This window comes from Stenella coeruleoalba (genome assembly GCF_951394435.1).
Source record: "Stenella coeruleoalba genome assembly, chromosome: 7".
Classification (NCBI taxonomy): Eukaryota; Metazoa; Chordata; class Mammalia; order Artiodactyla; family Delphinidae; genus Stenella; species Stenella coeruleoalba.
This window is the reverse complement of record NC_137153.1, coordinates 120,658,742-120,680,728: the sequence shown is the minus strand read 5'-3', so window position 1 is coordinate 120,680,728 and position 21,987 is coordinate 120,658,742. Positions and strand designations below refer to the sequence as shown.

Below are 21,987 nucleotides of genomic sequence, written 5' to 3'. Positions count from 1 at the left end.
GCCCGGCATGGACCCAGCCTTCTCACCTGTAACGGGGCTGCGGTGGGAGTTCTGGGAGAGGGTGCCTGGCCTGTGGGGAGCGTCACACCAGGCGGCTCGAGAGGAGGAACCCCGAGGCCTGCTTGTCTGCGGCAGTCACTTCTGGCAGCCCTGGCCCCAGGGGTACTCACTCGTCCACGGTGAAGCCCACCAGGCGCCGGCAGAGGCCCTTGGCCCGCTGCTTCTCCAGGGCCTCGCGCCCCAGGAAGGGGATGGCGGACTTGAGTTTGCAGGCGAAGGCCAAACCCGCCTCCAGGGGGCTGTCATCGGGCCGCAGGTCGGCGTGCCAGTGCCGGTAGCCTGGGTGGGAGACGACGGGGTCAGCGCCAGCAGAGGCAGACACAAGCCCTTCGCGAGACGCACGTGGGCCCCTGCCCCAGCCCACATGCCCACCCTAGAAACTCCGTGACCTGGGCCTCCCGGGGCGGGGGGCATCCTCGATCGTAGTAGGTCCCCTGGACGAGCCCCCATCAGCACTGCGGCACCTGTGCCGTCAGGCTGGGGGCCCTGGGGAGGGGGCTGTGAAGGGGCAGCACTGAGGGCTCCTTCCCGTTCCGATGTCCTCCAGCTCTCTCCGGGAAACTTGGCACTACGTCCAAATCCAGCTCTGGCCCCCGTCCGCCCCTACCTGGGAGAACACCCCTCCCCTCAAGAGTGCTGGTGTCAAGAGATGCCAGCACCACCCCCGGGCCTGCATGGAGGACCCGGTTCGTGGACAGCAAAGGGGGTTTGGGGAGATAGCAAAGGTTGGGGGAAGGGGGAGCACAGTGGGGCTGGAAGGATCATGGGGCCAGAGGTGGGGGTAACAGCCTCTCTGCCTCCAGTGAACGTGGCTCAGGCAGCCCACCGTGGTGTCCAAACCCTGCACACACCTTTCTCGATGCTCAGGGAGTCGATGGCCCGGTACCCGGCATTGACGAGGCCGTGCTTGGCCCCTGCTGCCATCACAGCCTGGTACACGGGCAGGCAGGACGACCTCGGGATGTGCAGCTCCCAGCCCAGCTCCCCAACGAAGGACAGCCTCATGGCCCGGACCTGGGGGACAAGTCACAGCTTAGACGTGGGCCAGGGTCAGACGACTGAGGTCAAGGTCCAGCCACCACTTACTGGTGGACACTTCCTACCGTCACCATTATTAGCCGGCCCTGGGCCCAGGCCACGGCCTCTGGCCCCAAGAAATAGGGGGTCCCGAGGAGAGTCCTCAGGGGCACTCTGGAAATGTTTTTTGTTGTTGTTTAATAAGTTTATTGATTGATCGATTGATTTTTGGCTGCCTTGGGTCTTCATTGCTGCACGCGGGCTTTCTCTTGTTGCGGCGAGTGGAGGCTACTCTTCGTTGCGGTGCACGGGCTTCTCATTGCGGTGGCTTCTCTTGTTGGGGAGCACAGGCTCTAGGCGTGCGGGCTTCAGTAGTTGTGGCACGTGGGCTCAGTAGTTGTAGCTTGCAGGCTCTAGAGCACAGTCTCAGTAGCTAAGGCCCATGGGCTTAGTTGTTCCGTGGCATGTGGGATCTGCCCGGACCAGGGCTCGAACCCATGTTCCCTGCATTGGCAGGCGGATTCTTAACCACTGTGCCACCAGGGAAGTCCCTGGAAATCTTTAAAAGGAAGGGGTGTCGTCATTGGGGGTGGGAGAAAGTGGACATGTGGTTCCCGGGCCACAGCTCTTCTCCTAAGTGACTGTAGGGATGCCCTTGGGCCTCTGTAACGAATGACTACAAACCCGGGGACTTAAAACCACAGAAGTGTGCTCTCTCCCAGTTCTGAGGCCCGAAGCCCAAAAGCAAGGTGTGGGCAGGGCCACGCTCCCTCTGGAGGCCCCAGGCGCTCCTGGCTGCGTCATCCCGACCTCTGGCTCACTCTCCTCTTTGTCTGTGTCTCCTCGTCTCCAGCAGGACACTTGCTGTTGGGATGGGCTCCACCCTGAGCCAGGATGGTCTCACCCTGAGATCCTCTGCCTTAATCACAACTGCAGAGACCCTATTTCCAAGGCCCCAGCCCCAGGTCCGGGGTGGGGACGTGGACGTCTCTTTTGGGGGCCACCGTTCAATCGTCGCAGTGACTCGGGCAAGCCTCTTGGCCTCCCTTTGACCTCGATTTCCTTGTCCATAAGCGGGGTCAGGGGCCTGGCTCTGTCTGTCTTAGGAAGCCTGACTTTTCCTGCACGGCTGGTTTGGGGGCTCGTCACTTACACATCCGGCACCTGGCGGCCGCCTCCAGCCTTCGGGCAAATACTTGAACCCTCAGCGTCCCCATGCGCAAGGCCCAAGCGTGGGACTGTCCAGCTCACAAAAGGGACAGGGAGGGTGCAGCAAGTCACAGAGCTCATGGAGACGGAGGACCTGATCCCATTACTGCTCTGAGCCCCAAGGGCTGCCCAGTGCAGCTCCTGCCAGGATAATACCTGAGCAGAAGGAGAGCGGGGGCCACTCTGCCGACCACGGAACCAGCGCCTTATAACTCTGACACTTCAATCGCACCGCCACCGAGGGGCTGGATTCGGGAAGCTTTTGAAACAGCACAAATTTGCCGAGTTGCCATTTGTCCGGGCCTCTCAAAAAACTCAAAATTGACACAGAAAATGTACTGTTGACATTTCGCTGCTCCCCTGCCTTGTCAACGGGCTTCTAATTTTAGACAGCCCACGGAGGAGCTCAGGGCTCAAAGCCAATCTCATTTTGAACAGGAAAAAATCATTTTTAAAGCTCACCCATTCACGGCCTCAGGAGCGCCGGTCTTATCGGACATACAGCCCCCCAGTTAAGTCAGGCTCTTGAATGAATTTAGGGGTGGGATGGAGCTGCCCCCAGCCCCTTCCCCAGCTCCCAGGAGCCCGGCGAGGCCAGGAAGCTGGCTGGTCTCCATCATACCCCAGCACACAGACGGGCTGAATTAATACTTCCTGAGTGAAGGGGGAAAACAGGCACAGATGGACAGAGCTCTGCTTTCTGGCAAAGTGAGGGGAAGGGTTTGGGGATTCCTAGGTGACTTTCTAAGTTGCCGGCATCATTGGTTCTTGAGACATCTTGTGTTTTTTTCTCCACCGAAACAGTGGAGTTGGGGGAGGTCTCATTTCTTCTGAGAGAGGACACGTACTGAAGGGAAGGGCCGAAAATAAGGACGTCTGGAACATGAGCTCAGGGTCAGCCAGACCCACGGGCTGCCTCTCCCAGCCTCAGTGCCCCCATCTGATAAATGGGGTGAGCATCAAGTTCATGGGAAGCTGGTGCCTGGTACACAGTCATCTGACGGTCAACGTGGGCTTGGATGGACTTTAGAAAGCAATCCCCAAACTGAGGCAAACTCCCCTTCAAAACAGCCCCACACTGCCTGGGAACCGTGGGCAGTGGACAGGGCCACAGAATTGTGGAAGGCCATCAGGAAGGGCCTGAAAGCAGGTTTTGTTTAAACCTTTTCAGACCCCAAAGACTCCCCCGATACTGTCAGAACCGACAAACCTAGTCAGCAAGGTTGCAGGATATAAAATCAACATGCAAAACTGGCTGCCTTTCTATACCCTAACAATGGACAATCTAAACAGGGAATTAGAAAACTATCTGTTTACAAACACATCCAAAAAAATAAAATCCCTAGGAAGAAACCTAATGACGGTGGTGAAAGACTTGCATGCTGAGAACTATAAAACATTGCCTAAAGAAATGAAAGTTCTTTCATTACACAAATAAATGGAAAGACATCTCGTGTCCTCAAGATATCAACGCTACCCCAACGACCTACAGATTCAATACAATCTCTATCAAAATCCCAGTGGCATTTTTTTGCAGAAATAGAAAAATTCACCCTAACAGTCATATGGGTGACTTCAAATAGCCAACAATCTTGGAAAAGAACAAGGCTGAAGGACTCACTTCCTGCTTTCAGAAGTTATTACAAAGCTACCACATCAAAACAGCATGGTACAGCATAAAATCAGACAAACAAATCAACGGAACACAAAAGACAGCCCAGAAATAAACCCTCATGTAAATGCCCAGTGACCCTTAACAAGGGATCCAAGACTGTTCCGTGGGGAAAGGACAGTCTCTTCACCAAACAGTGATGGAAAAACTGAACCTTATCTTACACCATATATAAACATTAACTCAAACTGGATTAAAGACCTAAATGTGAGGCCTCCGACTGTAAAAGCCCTAGAAGAAAACACAGAGGAAAACTTCGTGACACTGGACTTGGTGGTGATTTCTCGAATATGATACCAAAAGCACAGGCAACAAAAAGCAAAAATAATTAAATGGGACTCCAGCAAATGTAAACATTTCTGTGCATCAAAGGACACAACCAACAGTGAGAAGGCAACCTACAGAATGGGAGAAAACATTTACAAATCATGTATCCGATAAAGGGTTACTATCCAGACTATATAAAGAGCTCCTACAACTCAACAAAAACAACCTGATTAAGAAACGAATTAAGAACGTGAATAGACATTTCACAAAGATGATATACGAATGGCCAACAAGCATATGAAAAGATGGGCAATGTCACTAAACATTAGGGAAATGTAAATGAAAACCATGATGAAGTATGATTTCAGACCCATTAGCATGGTTCCTATTTAAAAGAAAACACAGAAAATAATCAGTGCTGGCGAGAATGTGGAATTGGAACCCTTGGGCACAGTTGGGGGGAATGTAAAATAGTGTAACTGTTAGGAAAAACAGTATGGTGATTCCTCAAAAAATTAAAAATAGAACTACCATATGTCCAGCAATCCCACTTCTGGGTACATATGCAAAAGAACTGAGGGGTAGAGAAGGAGCCGGTCTGGTCATGTGCGTCCCGGGCAACAAGCATCCTGTTATCATCAACCAAACTTAGCTCTGCAAATAAAGGCTGGAACAGGACCTCGTGTGAGGCCCTGCTGGGAGCAATGCCCTCTTCTGCTTGGCCCAGCTGGGGTGACCACTCAGGAATCAACAGGGCTTGGCCAGCGCCCATCTTTGCAGTGGCCAGTGTGCTTCTGGCCGGCTGGCCCACAGAGGAAGGAATTGCTTCTAAAGCCAGCAAGAGCCACCTGCCAGCTGGGCCCCCTGGGAGGCTCAGACTCCTGGGCTGTGGAACGGAGACGCTAGAGGACCCCTGAGTGAGAAGAGATCCTGCTGGGGTGGGGAGGCAGACCCGCCAAGCCCCAAACACCTGGGTGAACGTCATTACTTCTATGCAGTGCTTCTTCATTCCAAATTGGCTCAAGGACCCTCTCCTTTTGGAAGGTTCTGGGTTTCAGACCCCTCCACCAGGACATGTGGGGCCCTGTAGAAAGTTCTGCGGGATGCTACGGGTCCCCAAGGGTGAGAGGATTCTCCGCTCTGCCCATCACATGTTTCATTCAGGCCACTAGGGTGGCAATGAGATGGTCAGCAGGGCGTGGTGTGGGGGAGTTCTCCCCTCCTGAGGCCGAGAGTGTCCCCATCAGCCTGGGCTGCAGCAGGCTTAGGGCTTATCCGCCCCGTAAGGACAAGGCTGGAATCTGGAACACGAGTCACGAGATGCCTCTGAGCCCCAACCCGGGGCTCTGCACACAGTGCGTGGTCAGTAATGTCTGTGGTCCCACACGGGGTCACCTGCCCAGACACAGATGGCCAGCCCAGCAAGACGAAGCTCCTAGCTACCCAGTCCACAAACACCTGTGCTCAAACATCCCGTGGGGCCCTGGCACGCCCGCCCCCAAGCTCTGGACCCTCCACAGTACTCAGGATGCTGCCTGGTCCTCCCGGCACTCACACCTGACGCAGGGCAGGTGAGGGCCAGCCACCCAGCCGTGCAGGCACCAGAGTGGCTGAGAGCGTGGGCTTGGGTGCCACATAGCTACTAGGTTTAAGTATGAGTCACAACCGTTGCATCCCTGGCGACTGACATCCCTGAGTCTACTTCTGCAAATCCTGGCCGATAAGAGAGCTCCTAGGGCCCATGGGAGCAGTCAACAAAGCTGTCACTATAGAGCCCCAGGCAGGAGGCTGGCTACTCGGAGAGGTGGGTGACGCTGGTGTGCCCATTTTACAGATAAGGATACTGGGGCTCAGGGAGGTCAAGCCACTTGCCCAAGGCCCAGTGATGTCCTAGAAAATGTTCAACAATCAACTCTTGGGGGGCAGGGGGCTGTTCTGTAGCATTTACCACTTCCTGTGGTATAAATACTCCTGCTACAGCGGATTTCAAGCTAACGATGGTTTAACCACCCCTTGCTGATTTTCGTACAGATTTAACCCTCAGCTCTCACGAGCTGGTATGAGCACTTCCCAAGACGCTCGGAGGACTCACAGCTAGTAAGTCAGAGCAAGGAGTCGACACCATAAGATCCTCCCTCCCTGCCCTCGACTGACTCACTGGAATATTTCTGTGGGGAGGGAATATGTTCCGGTTTCAGTAAAATGGATTTGGGGGCTTGGTTCCATGTTTGGTGCACCAGTGAACTTCCTGCCAGCTCTCCGTGGGGAGGACTGAAATCAGGGTAGCGCTAGGTGCCCACCCCAGCTCGGATAAAGGCCACACGAGTGCCCCAGGCAGGAGAGCCTAGGTCACTCCTGTGGGATGTTTGGCCACGGGCAGCATCAGAACAAGCCTGGAGTAGCCTCTCTGGGCAGACACCGCAGGAGGCTTGAGCAGGTGACCCACAGACACGGGCCCAAGCTCTCTCAAATCACATTAGCTCGTGGCGATTTCACCTGTTTCTGGGGAGTCTGGGTGTGTACCGGCACCCCGACTCACCGGGCACGTCATCCAAACTCAGTCACCCCTTAAATAAGTGAGGGTCTCAGGGGCTCCCGAGGCAGGGTATAGGCAGGGATCAGAGGATGTGCAGCCCCTGCAGGGGCCCAGAGCCCTGAATCCACAGGAGAGGGAAGAAGCCAGGTGGCAGGAGGTTGAAAGGATCTTCATTTTTCAAATCCTCTGGACATCCCAAGACACCCTTGATTCCAAAAACATCCTGCAGTGGGGTGTGCAATCTCTCCTAGGAGTCTGGACCAGAAGGCTAGTTTACGGTGGTGCTGGTAGTTCTGGTGAAGGTGGTCTGGTGACGGTGGAGGTGAAGGTAATGGTGGTGGTAAAGATAGTGGTAATGGTAGTGGTTGGTGGGGATGATGTTTGTGGTAGCAAGGTTGATGGCAGTATGGTGGTGGTGGAAGCGGTGGTGGTGGCAGTGATGATGATGGTGGTGATGGTGGTGATAGTGGTAATGGTGGTGGTGGTGGTGGTGCTGGTGGTGATGGTGGTGATGGTGACGGTGATGGTGATGGTGGTGATGGTGGTGGTGATGCTGGTGATGGTGATGCTGGTGATGGTGGTAGTGGTGGTGATGGTGACGGTGGTGATGGTGGTGGTGGTGGTGGTGATGGTGATGGGGGGGATGGTGATTGGAAACCAATTTTCAAAGATTCAGAATAAATAAAAGGTGTGATGCTCAAACCACACTTCACAAACTTGGCCGTCTCAGAGGATCAAAAAAAGAGCCACAGATTCCAAGCAGGTGGTAAACGCTATGGCCCACCCCCAGAAAGGCCCCGTCTGCACCTACAGACAACGGCAGGGGCCGCACGATCAGAACATCCTTGCAGAGAAAGGACGGGGTTCTGCCCTGGAGGAGCTTCCAGAATCTCTGAAGCACACTCCTGGGAGTCCCTCTAAGCCACCCAACCTCATTCCAGCCACACCTTGTCCTTATACTTTCATGGCAAGAAGCTGTCACTGCCCCCCACGGGACACCCCTGAATAGTGGCCTTGGCCACCATGTCTCTCAGCTACACACCACCCCCGGCTCTCTAGGACAGAGGTGAATTTGCACAAGATGTGCAAAGCGACTTTTTAGGCGACGGCTAAAACCCAGTTGGCAAACGCAGGCTCTGTGAAGGTATGGGCATCCCGCCTCTGTCCGTACAACGCGTGGGGGTGGGAGAATGTTCCATCCCAGACTAACTGAATCTGAATGGTGTCACAGCAAGGACACACACAGTCAGGAAAAGAAATTCAATTTCCTTTTGACCTGCAATTAATTTTCAGGAAAAAATTGCTTTATCACGTTGTCTAAAGATGAGCTTCTAGCCCAGCACCTTATGCTTTCAGAAGGGGTCCCCGCCCTCGGTTGAGTCAGGGAGACACCGCGCCTCCCCTGGGAACCAGGCCAGGAGCAGGCTTTCACTGGGAACCTCGCTGGCCTTGAGGACATCCGGTCAGCTGGCTGCCCAGGGGACAGCTCCCGCCCTCTGTTCTTCCTCTAGGAATGCCAGGATCTTGCAAGCCTGGGGCTGGTCCAAGCATCGCAGAATTATCGCAAAACAACGGCACCGCTCGGCTGGAGGTACCGCTCAGCCACGGCCGCCCACCCACGCGTTAGCCGTGAGCGTGGGTCACTGTGGGCGGCGGCGGGGTCCTGCTCACCCACCCTCGGGCAGGATCTGTGGTTCTGGGCGCTGACCCTCACCATTCCGCGTATCCCTCGTGACCCGGAGGCCTTCCCGATGACTCAGACACACATATTCCTCTCCTGCATCTGGTTGGCTGGCAGCCAATTATCTCCCATAAAGGCTTGGCCCCGAGCTCCGGGCCCAGCGTCGCAACATTGACGGAACCGGTGTCAACACATGATGACATTACTTAGGAGAATATGAAATTCCCCCTGGATCCAGAGAGCATGCAGGATATCTGGACAGACTTACAGGACGGGCCAGAAAAGATTTTGGTCATTGTCTAAACTTTGTGCTACAGATGGGGAAACTGAGACCCAGAGAGGTGGTCCCACAGAGGCCGGGGCAGGACCAGAAGCCAGGCCTGCTGGCCCTCAGCTCTGCTGGGCGCTGAGGTGGTGGCGCTCCCGGACCCCCGGATCCCGGGCTGACCCGGTTCCCGCCTCCCCGCCTGCCTGTGAGGCCACCGCGGGTGGGGGCCAGGGCGGTGGCCAGCGCAGGTCCCATGGCCCAAGTCCTGCTGGCCGCTGACTTCCCCATTCCTCTTGCCGGCCAGTGGATGGGAAGGCCTTTGTGCCCCTGGCCTGGACCGTCTGGGAACTTGTGTCTTGGGTCACTGTGAGGTCGGCAAAAACCGTAACACTGACACAAAGGAGGAACAGCCTAGCCTTGGGGCCCTCGGGAGAAGGCGCGGTCGCCAAGGCAGGACTGGAGTCCCCCTGCGCACGTCTTCCTCTTCACCCCCACGTCAGCTGCTGAGCAGCGGCGGCTCCTCTCACCACCCAGGCCCTCGCTCCGACGCAGGCTGGGCTAGGGCTGCAGCGTCCTTCCCGTCCCCCAACCTCAACTAGGCTGTGAGCCTGTGGAGGGCCAGGCCCGTGTCTTCCAGCCCAGAGCCCTGACCTGGCAGGCTCCTAGCCAACACGTCCAGAATTAATTCTAGGGAGAGTGTTGGGGAGCTCGGCACTGGGATAGAGCCTTCAGTTTGGAAGGGATGCTGGAACTCAGCTGGGCATCCAGACTGGCCATGTATGAGCCCACGGGCCAAATCCCTCAGGTAGCGACTGGCCTTGGACAGCTCTGTGCTTCTCCCCGACCCTGCCCCAAAGGCCTCGGGGACAGAAAATACCAAATGACTGCTGAACGGCCAGGAAGGCTGGGACCACGTCCCTGGGACGCCTCTGACTCTGGGTTCTGTGTCATAGGTCAATAATCAGAGTCATAAAAGGCCCACCATCGAGGAAAGCCCATCACAGGTTATTCCAAGGAGAAAAAGCAGCCCAACCACATGTCCTGCTCAGCGGAGAGGATGGCCCGACGTTCAGAGTGGTTCTCAGGCAGTATTTCAAGGAACAGGAAAACGATCACAGCAACTTAGTAAGAGAACAAGGCCGAACGTGCAAACTATATACATGGGATGATCTTGCTTCTGTTTTAAAATTTACAGGCAGAGATTAGGGAGAGAAGATGGAAGGAAGTACACTGTCAACCTTGGCTTTCTCTCTGGTGGAATGAGAGGGGTTTTTGTTTGTTCTTATTTTACTAATATTCCCTATTTATAGTGAAACCACCCATCAACTCTTCAGCCAGACTCTGTGGCAGGTGAGAAAGGGAAGTCTCAGAGAGGTCAAGGGTCACGCCCAAAGGGGTCATGTCAGCGGCGAGGTCTGCACCCAGGCCCTGCACACTGTGTACTGTGGTTGGAAACAGAGAAACGAGCAGTAAGGTGCTTTTGACTAAACCAGTAAAGCCAGTTCCAGAGGAGGGGGTGGAGAGAAGCAGCCCGTGTATGTCCTGCACCCCATGTATCCCACCCCGTGGCCCCCGACCTGTGCCTGTTACCCCACTCAGGAGTTCATCCTGGAGTCTGACCTCTGCTTCCACCGGCCAGAGCCCCGGCCCAGCCCGGCTCCTGGAGGCCAAGATGCAGCCAGACGGCCGTGGGCCAGGCCTGGGGCGGCAGCCAGGGCCGGGAAGGGCCGGCCCCCATTGCAGCCCGTTGTCCAAGACTAAGGCCCAGGTGCCTCGCTGCAGCGACCCTCGGCTGGCAGGGGAAGCGCTCCCACCTGGTCTTCTCCCACACAAACCCCGGAACCACACACAGGCTGAGCCAGCGCCAAGCTCCCAGCTCCCCCTCCCACTTCACAAGTCAGGACGCCGCCCCAGACAGGGCTGGGCGCTGCATGGACCCCACGGGGGCCGAGAGGGCCAGGGCTGCAGTCGGGGCGGGCCAGACGCCACTGTGGCCTGGGGTGGAGCTGTGCCATTCCCTCAAAACGCACGCCCTCTCTGGTCCCGGCAGGCAGGAAGCAAGCTAGACAGAGACATCCCCAGTTTCCTGCCCCCCAGCACAGCCTCCAGAGAGGGAAGGCAGACCAGAGCCGGGCCAGCGCTCCTCGGCTCTGCAGAGCTGCTTTTATCTAGTTTCTCCTGGCAGCCTCCTTTCTGATGTCATTGAAACATTGTTTACTTGCTAACGGGACCCAGATTCCTCTGACCTCCAGCCCCTCTGCAGGCCAGGATCACAAACATCCCTTAGCACTTTCCCCCCCAAACCCCCCAGATGAACACGAAGGAAGTAGAAGAGGGGGAAGTGCCCCTGAATCCGGCTGTCTGTCCACCCACCCCCTCCTTAAGGCCACCTCCGTGTTCCTGACATATTCGTGCGCTTTTTATGTTTCATTAGCTGGGGGCGGGCCTGGGCAGTCCATCCAACTTCTCTGAGCTCAATTCAGGGAAACACCCGTGCTGGGGGTAACATTTCCTACGTCGGGAGCTGCTGTACGACCTCGTTCAACGCACCTGGCTGTGATGCACACCTGCTAACAGGGCGATCACAGGGCAGCACCTCCTCCCCTGCCCCACCCCCCTTCCCCTGCCACGGCAGTGCTGCCTCTGGGGACGCGTGGCCACGTCTGGTCACAGTTTTGGTTGTCACATCTGGGGGTGCTCCTGGCGTCAGGTGGGTGAGGCCAGGCACGCGGCTCCACACACTGCGATGACCGGGATGCGCCCCCTGCCCCGCCAGAGTATCTGTTCCGAAACGTCACCGACAGTGCTGAGGCCGAGAAGCCCTTGCTAGAACCTTCCACACTGTCGTGAGTGTTAAGCACTAAGTACTCGTGAGTCACATGCTTTGTGCCTGGCGCCTCGCGAGCCCTCGGGTGACAGCGGCTGAGGTCACCTTGACCGCCTTCTCCTCACCTTGCCCTCGGGAGGTCAGGGTGGAGAACACGATGCTCATTTTCCTAAAAGGACACCACGGCCCAGGAGTAGGGCCTGACCAGAGCTGGACCCGGGACCCCGGCCCCAGGGTCTCTGAGGACATTGAGTCCGCTGCGGCCCTGATACTGTCCACAGTCTCAGAAGCTTCCGGTCCTGGGACCCGGCCTTCTGGAGCTGGGGGAAGGGCAGGGGCTGCTCCCTGGGGCCTGGCGGTGCACCCCGAGCGGCCCCTCCCCTCTCCCGCAGTGCCGGGGGCTGGGAAGGGGGAACACTCCAGAGGACAGGCCGCCTCCTCAGGACACGCAGACCTCCGGAGCAGCGTAATTGCTTGGCTGTCCCCAGCACTGTCATCTCCAGGGAGGCGCAGGAAATGCCCTGATCTGGGAGGGCGTGCCCTTGCCTCTGAGGAGCGGACACTGGGGGCGGCTTCACAGGTGGCAAGTCCCTGGCAGAAGCTTGGGGCTGCGCCCCTCAGCGTGCGCCAGACACCAGGTGGGGGGCACAGGTGATACCTGACTTTGACCCCCGCTCCTCGTCTGAGGCCCTAACAGCCTGTGGGCAGGACATGTGGTCCCCACTTCACAGTAGGGAACCAGGGTCCAGGGAGGTCCACTGACGTGCCCAAGGGCACACGACTCCCAAGCCCCGGGTTTGTTCCCTTGCAGCTGCTGCCCCCTACAGCCCAGGGGACCGCGGCCAGGTGGTACCTACCAGGTGCCCGGCGGCTCTCACCAGCTTGTGAGTGAACAGCGGGAAGGCCTCATTGCTCAGGTCTGCATCGAGCACTTCCTGGAGAATGGCCCGGCTGTGAGCGAGAGCAAGGTCGGTCAGTCAGTCGGTCAACAAACACCTGCCCAGCCCTCCTGGGTGTGTGGCCTGGCTGGAGACGCACTGGGGACACAGCAGTGAGGAGGACGGGGCCCTGTCCTCACGGGGCAGACCGCCAACAAACATGCTATTAATAAAACACACCAAGAGGGAGAGGCACCCCAAATCCAGTCAGATAAGAAAGGCACCTTCATCAGAGCAGTGACAGGAACAACCAAGCCCTGGGCAGAGACACGACTCAGAGATGGGCGCTCACAAGCTCTCCTTTCTCAGATGGGGGAACCAAGGCCTGGGGCAGTCATCTAGCCAGCTAACGCCCCTCATGCCACAGGCCCCCGAGGGCAGGGCCCGCCCTCCTCAGCTCCCCTGCCCTGCTGGCCCGGCAGTCTGGCTCTCATGCTGGACCTCTCGGTGTCTGTGGAAACCTTCAGTTCCTGGGCACCGTGCCCCTTGCCTCCCTCCAGGACTTAGTTGACTCTTGCTCCCCTGCATGTTTCCACCGGGTGCCCCGGCCCCAGTTTAAAGTTTTGTTATCCTTCAGGTTTGGTGCATCCGTCACCTCCTACAAGAAGGCCTCCCTGATTCCCCGAGTCTGGGTCAGGTTCCCGCCCCTCCCCACACTGCCCCCGGTCTGAGCTCACAGCCCTGATACGTCTCCTGCCAGGGTACCTCTCACACTAGTTGTATTGATACTTGCCCCCACTGAACCAGGAGCTCTGTGCCAACAGGGCCCCTATGCCTGGCACAGAGAGGACAACTGGTAAATAGGGCTGATTGAAAATGGGCTGGCTTTGCACTGCAGGGCCAGCTCCCCATTGGCAGGAGACAGCCCCACCATTTCTGCCTCGCAGGGGTCCCAGCCAGTGCCCAGAAACACGTCTGAGGCGAATCCCCAGCCCCACGGTGCCGGGAGCTGCCCGCCCACGCCTGCCCGAGGTGCCCAGCGTGCTGCAGTGTGTCAAGATCCTTATGTAACACCCCGGCGCCCACGTGGCGTCAGCCCCCGGAGAACCCACACCCAGTCCTTAAGAAGCCCATCCTCTCTGCGGCCCTGAGCGGATGGGGCCAGGGCTGCTCCCTGGTCTTCCCAGCAGGGGAAGGAGGAAGGAGGCTGGAGCTGCCACCCGGGGCCGGCGTGGCCTTAGCAGTGCCAGGGGTGCCCCAGCTCGGGCACCTAGATGGGCAGGCAGGTCTGCCAAGCACGGGTCGGGGTGCAGGAGGCTGTGCCTCTGTCAAGGGGCAGCGGGTGGCACCAGAGGGCACCGGCTCCGGTCAGAGAGCAGGTTCAGGTCCTGCTTCCTTCACTCACTCCCACCCCAGCCTCGCCTCGGTCCCCTCGTCCGCTCCAGGAGGGCAGCGATGCCACCTCACGGGGCCCTTGTGAGGGGGCAGCCACCAGAAGGCACGCGCCAAGCGCCGTGACACTAACAGCTACGATGGCAATCACTGTTCCCCGCGTGTCTCCCCAGTCACGTGTGGCCTCTTGAGCTTAAGGTAATTAGGGTAAAACATTCTGTCCCACGGCCACATGTCAAGGCCTCAGTGGCCGCATACAGCTTAGTGGGTACTGTACTGGACCACCAATTATGGAATGTTTCCAGAAAGTTCTATCGGTCAGCAGGTCATACAGCATCTCCCATGGTCCAGGTGCCACGCCGAATGCTTTCCACCTGACAGCTCAGAAAGTTTAGCCCTTGTCAGCGGTGCTGGTAACATTATTATTCATACAAGAAACTTTGGGTTATTTTTGAAAGAGCGAGGACAATTTGGGGGAGAAAGCTAAGAAGTTACCAGGAGGAGGAAAGCTTGTCTTCCTGCCCTGGCAGCTGTCACTTGCCACCCTCCTTGAGCAGCTTCTAATGAGGCTGGAAGAGGCTGGTCTGTCCTCCCGGGGCCACACCTTGATCTGTCTCTCTGGTACCCCCTCCCTCCCCTGCCCGCTCACCTCCACCACCAAACCAAAAATGGCCCAGTCCCTGGCCAAGGTCGCAGTGCAGATGAAGCTGAGGCTTCCGAGGATGGCCTCGAGCTCAGGAGGCCAGGACGCCCACCCCCGTTCAGCCCAGAGATGCGAAGGTCAGTGTGTGGGGAGAGGAACCCCACATACTGGACCCATCGACCACCTGGACACGGCTCATCACTCTCCGCTCAGAATCCCTGCTTCACCTGGCCCCTGAGGCTCCTCACACCTGCCGGCCTCCTACTCCCTGGCCCAGAATCAGAGACCCCGTTAAAGCCCTTCTTCTGCTCAGTTCCCTCTCCTGGAGGAGTAGCCTCTGCACCTGTAGGCTCTCGCCTCCACTGCCCTCTGAGCGTGTCTCCTATGGCCCTGGCCTCACTGGTTTTCCTCCTGCCACAGGGCCTTTGCACCTGCTGCCTCCTCTGCCTGAAACACCGTCCCTTCAGAGAGCTCCAAGCCTTGACCCCTCATTTCCCGCAGTGTCCCCTCCAAGGGCCCCCTAATAAATATTGCTTTTCATGAGAAGCCTGAAGTCCAGCACTTGATGGTTAAGGTACACAGCCAGCCGTGATTCGGAGAGCACGTACCGCGTGTGCCGTGTGCCTCTGTGCGAGACGATGCGCGCTCAGAGCCAGCTACACTCCGCCCGGGAGGGGAGGGCCGCCAGTCCAGGACCCAGCGGGGGTGCTGCAGGCTTGGTCAGCTCCAAAGAACCAGGGAAAATGGACCCCGTGGCGGGACCTGCGTGCACTGTCTGGGGATCCTGGCATGACCCCGGCTGACAAGGATGTCCCGTGGACACGGCCATGCTGCATCTAAGCGTCAGCTTTGGGATAACCTGGCTGGAGGTGCACCGTCCTCTCTTCTTCACCAATAAGAATAAAAATACTTCTAACCACCTCCAAGGGCTGTGATCAGGACTGGAGGAGATGTTGGTATATCCCAGCCCCCTGGCTGGTCAATGTGAACACGCTGTGCTTCCCCCCTTATCCCCTATCCCCCCGTCCCCTCTCCAAAGCGCAGCCAGAGGGATCTTTCCAACGTGCACAGCTGCTCAGGTGCCCCTTTGCCTAAGACCGTCGTGGGGCTCCACGCACAAGCTGGAATCCGAGGGCTTTCCAGGAGCTGATTCCTCCTGGGTGGGAACACAGCTCAGTAAACGCTCACAGAATGGATTAAGGAGTGAATGATCGTCTGCAGACCTAGTCACTGGGGGCGTTTAGGGAGCAGCAGGCCACCTCTCGGTGTAGAGCGATATTCTGAGCCCAGGTAGCACGTGGAACCCCAGTCTGGCTCTGCCCCCCTAGAGATGGCGCACATGATTCTTAGTCTGTGTCAGCTGTCCAGAGACACCCTCGCTGGCCCTTCCGTGACCACTGAATCCTCACGTACTGATTCACAGTGAGGTTCAGTCTGAGTCTTTCATTAAGGGCTTTTCTGTATTCTAGTGCTTCGAAAAGCGTCCTTCTGGCGTGGCCTCTCTGAGGTCGCTGGCACGTCGAGCTTACTGACCACAATGTCCCATTCTGAAGCAGTAAGTGGTTCTGCCCCGGGCCCCAGATAGAGGGCCGAGGGCCCAGGGCCCAGGGGCACCCCGGTGCCTGGCTCCCCGCCCTCTCCTCACCTGGCTGGGCCCTGGACGCTGATCAGGCCCAGGTCCTCGGAGCTGTCGACAAGCTGGCACCGGAACCTCCGGTCCTGCAGCACCGTGGTGATGTGGGACCAGTTGTGCTGGGCCACAGCCCCGCCCACGGCCAGGTAGTAGCCGTCCCCTGGAGGAGAAGCACGGGACTCAGCGCAGGACTGTGGGACGGAGGAGGCGGGGCAGAGGGGATGGCCCGAGGCCTCGTGGAGAAAACACACACTCTTTCCTTGAAAGTGAACGACAGAGGCCCAAGTGATGGGGACACTCCCAAGGGACCCTGGGTTCTCATCACCCGCAGGACGAAACGTGGGGAGGAGGGGCTGGGTGCGGGACCCCCTGAGGCTGCGCGCGTCAAGGGAGCATTTTCTGGGGGAGTCTGAGGATTTCTCCCACTTCTCAAAGGGTTTGTGGTCCAAGAAAGCGTAAGAGCTCCCAGTGCCATCACGCCGTGGGGAGACCGAGTCCCACCTCAGCTGCCAGTGCTGGGCGAGCTTGGACAAGCCTCTTTCCTTCTCTGAGCCTCAACGTCCTGACCAGCTCCCGTTTCTCTTCATATTCCCATGGCCCCCGGTCTCTAGGATCCCTGCCATGGCCTTATGGGGGCTGGTGTCGAGCCGGGGCGTTACAGGCAACACACCGTTGATCCTTCAGAGGGGACTGACACTCGTCACCACCCTCGGGAAAAGGAGACTGAGGTTCAGAGAGGTCACACGGTGTGAGAAGACTGGCCTCTGTCCAGCTCTGAGTCCACGGCCTGTGGAGCATCCACTGGGCCATGCTGCCACCCGGGTACTGCTGAGCGGAGGGGAGCTCACCTTGGCCCAGTGTCCTGGGAGAGCCACTGCCCCGGGGGGCTGTGACCTCAGACAGCTGTGTGGCCCTGGACCCCTCATGCAGCCTGCCTGAGCCTCCGAAATGTCACCTGCAATTTGGGGTGAAGGCACCTCACCCGCGGGGATGCTGTGAGATTCAGCCACTGTGTGTGCCCTGGGCGGGCAGGCTCTCACTGACTACTCCCCCCGTGACCTGGTGGAGGTGGCAGGCCTGGAAGGGGCTTCGCTCCTCTGCATTTTCTATGCGCCCTTCTCCCCATCCCATTCCCTCTCTTCCTTCCTTCCTTCCAGCAGGGCTCCCCCCATCTCAGAGTGATGGTACCCAGTCAATCCCTGACTTCCAGCCTCAGTTTCTGCATCTGTACAATGGGAATGAGGCCAGAACCCCCCCCCCACAAGGCTGCTGGGGTGATTGAAGGAGCTATGGTGGCACCAGGAGCCCAGCTTGGGGCTCAGGAACCAGGAACCGGGATGGTTACGCACTGGGACACTCATCTCCCTCCCCGGGGGTCCGGTCCTGCCCAAGGGCTGCTTCTCTCAGCTTTCCGCGCCATTCACTCTGGGCCCCGCCGGGGGCTGGCCTGGCACCAGCCCCCAGCCCACTCTGGGCACAGCTGGCATGGGAGGGGGGCAGCAGCTCTCGGGGAGGCTACAGAGTCTGGAGAATCCTGCCTAGACGCCCTTCCGCACACTGGCCCCCACTCCCCGAGGCTTCCACAGCAGTGGAACAGCATGTCATTGTGATCATAGGTGCGGGCACCTACTATAATTGAAAAAGAGACACGCCCCACTTCGCTTCTCCGGCAGGGGAGCGTGAAGCTCGTAGCAGAGCCCAGACGGGGACAGGGGATGGGGTGGGGGGGCCTGGGGCCTCTGCTCCCTCCCCAGAAGCACTCGCTGGCTGGGCTCTGATGGAAGGTCCTGGAGCTGGGACCGGTCAGGCCACCACACCTGGAAGCGTGAAGCTGGGAACCCTTTGCCCCCTCCAAGCCAGGGTTCCACCAGCAGCAGCCGGGGGGGAGAGCAGAAGAGCCCCTGGCTTTGCCATCAGCCCCCCACGTGGAGACCCCAGCCAGAGCCCTGGTCGTCCTCCCGCCCCGTCCAGGTGACCTCTGGAACATCCCTGACCTCGTCACCCCACGTTCTGTGTGCCCGTCTGCGCCCTCAGTCCTGGCTGTCCATCCAGACCCAACTCAAAGGCCAAACAAACAAGCTGATCCCCAAGGATCCCCTGCTACCTGGGCTGGGGGCTCTTGGGAGCTGGATTGAGAACACCTCTGAGGATCGAGTCTCCAGCGGCATCCTCTACCCCAGCGCCCGGAGCACGCTCCGTGGGCCCCGCGGGGCCCCGCCCGTCTGCAGCCATGCCGAGGCCCCTCCCAGGGGGACCCGAGCATTAACTGAAGCCACCTGGTTCCAGACAGACGGCGGCTGCTGGGCCTGGCCTCCTCTGGGCAGCTGTCTCTCATGAAAAACATCGCGAAGTGCCCAGGTCCAGGTCCAGCCCACACGGCGGACATGGCAGGGAGGGCGGTCAGAGGGCAGGCTCCAGGGCCCTGGCTCGGGCCGGGAGCTGTGGACTTTATTTTGTACTTTTCAGAATTGTCCAAATGTTTCCTACAGGTATGTACTCCCTTTGTGATGTAAAATACTGTTCAAAATCACATTTAAGACGGACAGCTGCTTTATACACAACCTTGATCACACGTGAAACGCACATCCTCTTGTCTTAACGGTGATCTGACCTAACAGGTATAAACACGCGCACTGACTGGACATGCATGTTCACAGCAGGAACAGTACCGCTTTTTTAAGGCTGAAAATACAAGGTCCGTATGTGGGTTTTCTGTGCTTAGCGGTGAAGCCGGGACCTTTAGCACGCTCCACAGACCACTGTGACTTGCTTGTCATCTGCACACGCCCTGGCAGGTCAAGAACCCACCAAGTGCAAACCTCCCCACCAGGCGGCCGTTTAACTTGAGGCAGACGCCCCCAGCGTCCAGGAGAAACATCTCCGGGGTCCATTAACACCTCCCCTTCCCCTCCTCTCAGAGCCTGCTCTTCCCGCCCTGGCAGGCGAGTTCTCCTCCAGGGCCAGGAATCCACCAGACTCATCGGGAAGGGCACAAGAAGCTGCCCCCTTGGGCCGTGGCTCAGCGTACAGAGCCTTGGTGACAACTCCCCCCGGTGACGGGGACTAGTTTCCAGGTGGGGAAACAAGCTCAGGGAGGCTGCTCCCCAGCCCTCCTGGCACCCCCAGACTCTCGCTCAACTCCCTGCAGCAGCTCAGGGAGGTGGGTCATTTGTCTCCACTTCACAGATGGGGAAACTGAGGCTCAGAGAGGCGGGCCCCGAGCCAGGCAGTGGCAGAGCCAGGATTTCAGGGACCTGCACACTCACTGGGGTCCCTCTGTTCTGTCTCCCCAGCTAGACTCGCTGTCTAAGGATGGCAGCTGTGGCTGGACCGGGCCTCCCCTCTCCTGGGGGATGAAGGGCAAAGTTTCCAGCGGCCCTTGTCAAAATGCCCCTCTCCACCCAGCTCCTCACAGGATCCTCCCGCGTTCTTTCCTCCACACCTTTCTAGCAGGTGGCTCGTATCCATCCTTCGAGGCTCAGGCCAGACATCACCTCCTCCAGGAAACCTTCCTCATCCTGGCTCACCTGCTTCCCATGGCCTCCCATAATCCTCACTCTTTCCCACCCCCTCACAATCCCACCCAGTGTTCTATCGGGCTTCTCCTGCACCTCCCTCTCCCAGTGCCCAGGCCAGACCTCGCCCCCCTCCTCCGTGACTGAGTCCCACGCAACTGAATGGCCAGCAGCACTGAGCCAGGCCGGGAGCTGGGGCCGCCAGGTTTCCTGAACGGGCTGACAGTGACCCTTCCCCCGACGGTACAGTGCAGCCGCACAGAGAGCAGCACAGTTGAATCCTTTCTCCCCTGCAAATCCAGTGTCCCAGAGGTGGCAAGGGGGCCCCTTCTTGGAGAGAGGGGATGCTTCCCACGCTCTGTGAAGCTTAGCCATTGCTACTCTTCCCTGACAGAGACAGGCTTGCAGCACTAGAGATTCGACTGCTCCCATGTGAACCAAGGGGTGGGTCGGGGAGGTGAACTGATGGGGGCAGATCTGGCTCAGCGTAGTCAGACCTGTGCAAACAAGGGGTACGAGTAATGAGCTCCCCGTCACAAGAGGCATGCAAGCAGAAGCAGAGGGCCTGCAGAGGGCAGTGTGGGTGTCAGCTTGGGCACAGAGCTGGATATCTTCTAAGGACCTGCCCCAGTCTGAGACTGAGAGTTACACGGGAACGGAGACAGCCAATTCAGCATAGATGCCGGTGTCAGAAGGAGCTAAGTTCTCTACGAGGGAGGCGTGGCCTTATCCTCGGCTCACTCTCTTCCGGGCAGGTGAGCTGAGCACGCACACGCTGTGGCCACTCCGAAACCCTGCAGGACGGGCAGGTTCAAAGGCATAATCACTGAGCGCTGGAAGCCCAGCATCGTTGCCTGAAGCGAGACCTCTGAGCTCCCAGGCCCTGACTGCGGCAGGCACACGCGTGACCAGAGCAGCCTCGGCAGCCCCTCCCAGTGCGTCCTGCGTCGGCGGCCGCCTCACCGAGCGGGGCTGCGTCGAGGGCACTGCTGGATCCTCGAGGCATCGCTTACCTTCAAAGGCAGGGGCCAGCGGGGAGGGCTGGGGGCTGGGGGCAAGGCGGCTGACGGTCAGGTCGCTCTCGGTGCCCCCGCGGTGGTTCAGCATGCAGGTGTACACCGTGGAGCCTGCGGACAGGATGAAGACCCCAGAATGTGGGAGCCATTTAGCAGGGCGGCCCCTCAGCTCAGGGTAACCCTTGGTCGGATACCCTAGGGGGACAACCTTGAAAGGCCCCTCGTCTCAGTGATGCCACCACGACTGAATGACCCAGAGAGGGATGAGCAGGTCACCCAGCACTGCCATGCCCAGAGGAGGAAGGGTCAGGAGGGAGGCTTCTTTCTTCTAGAAATGCCTCGAATCCCTCCCTCCCACCCACCCCACCCCCACGCTGGGACGTCTTTAAGGGCAGGATTTATATCTCATTCATTGGGCGTTCCTAGCACCATGCCTGGCACAGCAGAAGCTCCTTGAATGGCTGATGAACAAATGAGTATGCAAAAGGAAGTAGATGGATGGATGAGAGAATGCGGAGGTGGGGAGAGGATGGGGGGAAGCACGGATGGAAGGAGGGGACAGGTGGGTGGGTAGAAGGGTGTTGGCATGATGAATGGGACGCAGGGGATTAAGGAGAGGTGAGTAGCAGGTACATGTGAGGCGGGGAGCAGGTGGGTTGGCTGGATAAATGGTATAATGGGTTGAACTGTGACCCCTAGAATGGTATGTTGAAGTCCTAACCCCCAGTCCCTGTGAATGGACCTTATTTGGAAATAGGGTCTTTGCAGATGGGATCATGCTAGGGTGATCAGAGGTCATCAGGGTGGGGCCCTAATCCAACGTGACTGGTGCCCTTAAAAGAAGACGAAAATGCAGGGAGAAGGCCGTGTGACTCAGAGGCAGAGATTGGAGCAACGTGGTTGAAAGGCATGGACGGTGGCCACGGCCAGAAGCCAGGAGGGGCAAAAAGGAGGGATTCTACGTTCTTGGGATCACGGCCTGAGTCTGAACTTCCAGCCCCAGGCTTGTAAGATAACACATTTAGGTTGTTTAAAGCCACTCAGTTTGTGGTACTTTGTTACAGCAGCTCTAGGAAACTAATAGCGATGGGGCTGGGTGAGTTTGGGGTCGGGTGGATGGGGATGCGTGATAAAAAAGGAGAGGCATATCCCAAACATTGCATGGGACATACTTACACTAAGAAGTTATTCATCCTTTATTTAGAATTCAAATGGCACTGAACACCCTGTGTTTTTGTTTAATTCTAGAAACCCTACTTGGGGAGAGCATTCCTGGGGGGGAAGTGGACAGGTTCTGCAGCCCCAGGAGACTATTCTGAGGACTTGCTGCCTGGAATCCTGTCTGGAACAAAGTAAAAGTGGGGGTGGGGGCA

At 58.1% G+C, this 21,987-nt stretch overlaps 1 protein-coding gene across 2 annotated transcripts in view; it reads right to left on the bottom strand.

Annotated features, from left to right (window-relative positions):
- The window catches only part of SARDH (sarcosine dehydrogenase), a 65,854-nt gene that overhangs the window by 6,773 nt on the left and 37,094 nt on the right, over nt 1-21,987 (bottom strand). For both annotated transcript variants that reach the window (XM_079927727.1, XM_079927728.1), the window contains 5 exons: nt 20,612-20,725; nt 16,096-16,243; nt 12,395-12,488; nt 912-1,074; nt 171-339 (listed from right to left, as the gene is read on the bottom strand). In XM_079927727.1, coding sequence (XP_079783853.1) covers nt 171-339; nt 912-1,074; nt 12,395-12,488; nt 16,096-16,243; nt 20,612-20,725 — 688 coding nt within the window. The remainder of the gene's footprint in view (nt 1-170; nt 340-911; nt 1,075-12,394; nt 12,489-16,095; nt 16,244-20,611; nt 20,726-21,987) is intronic.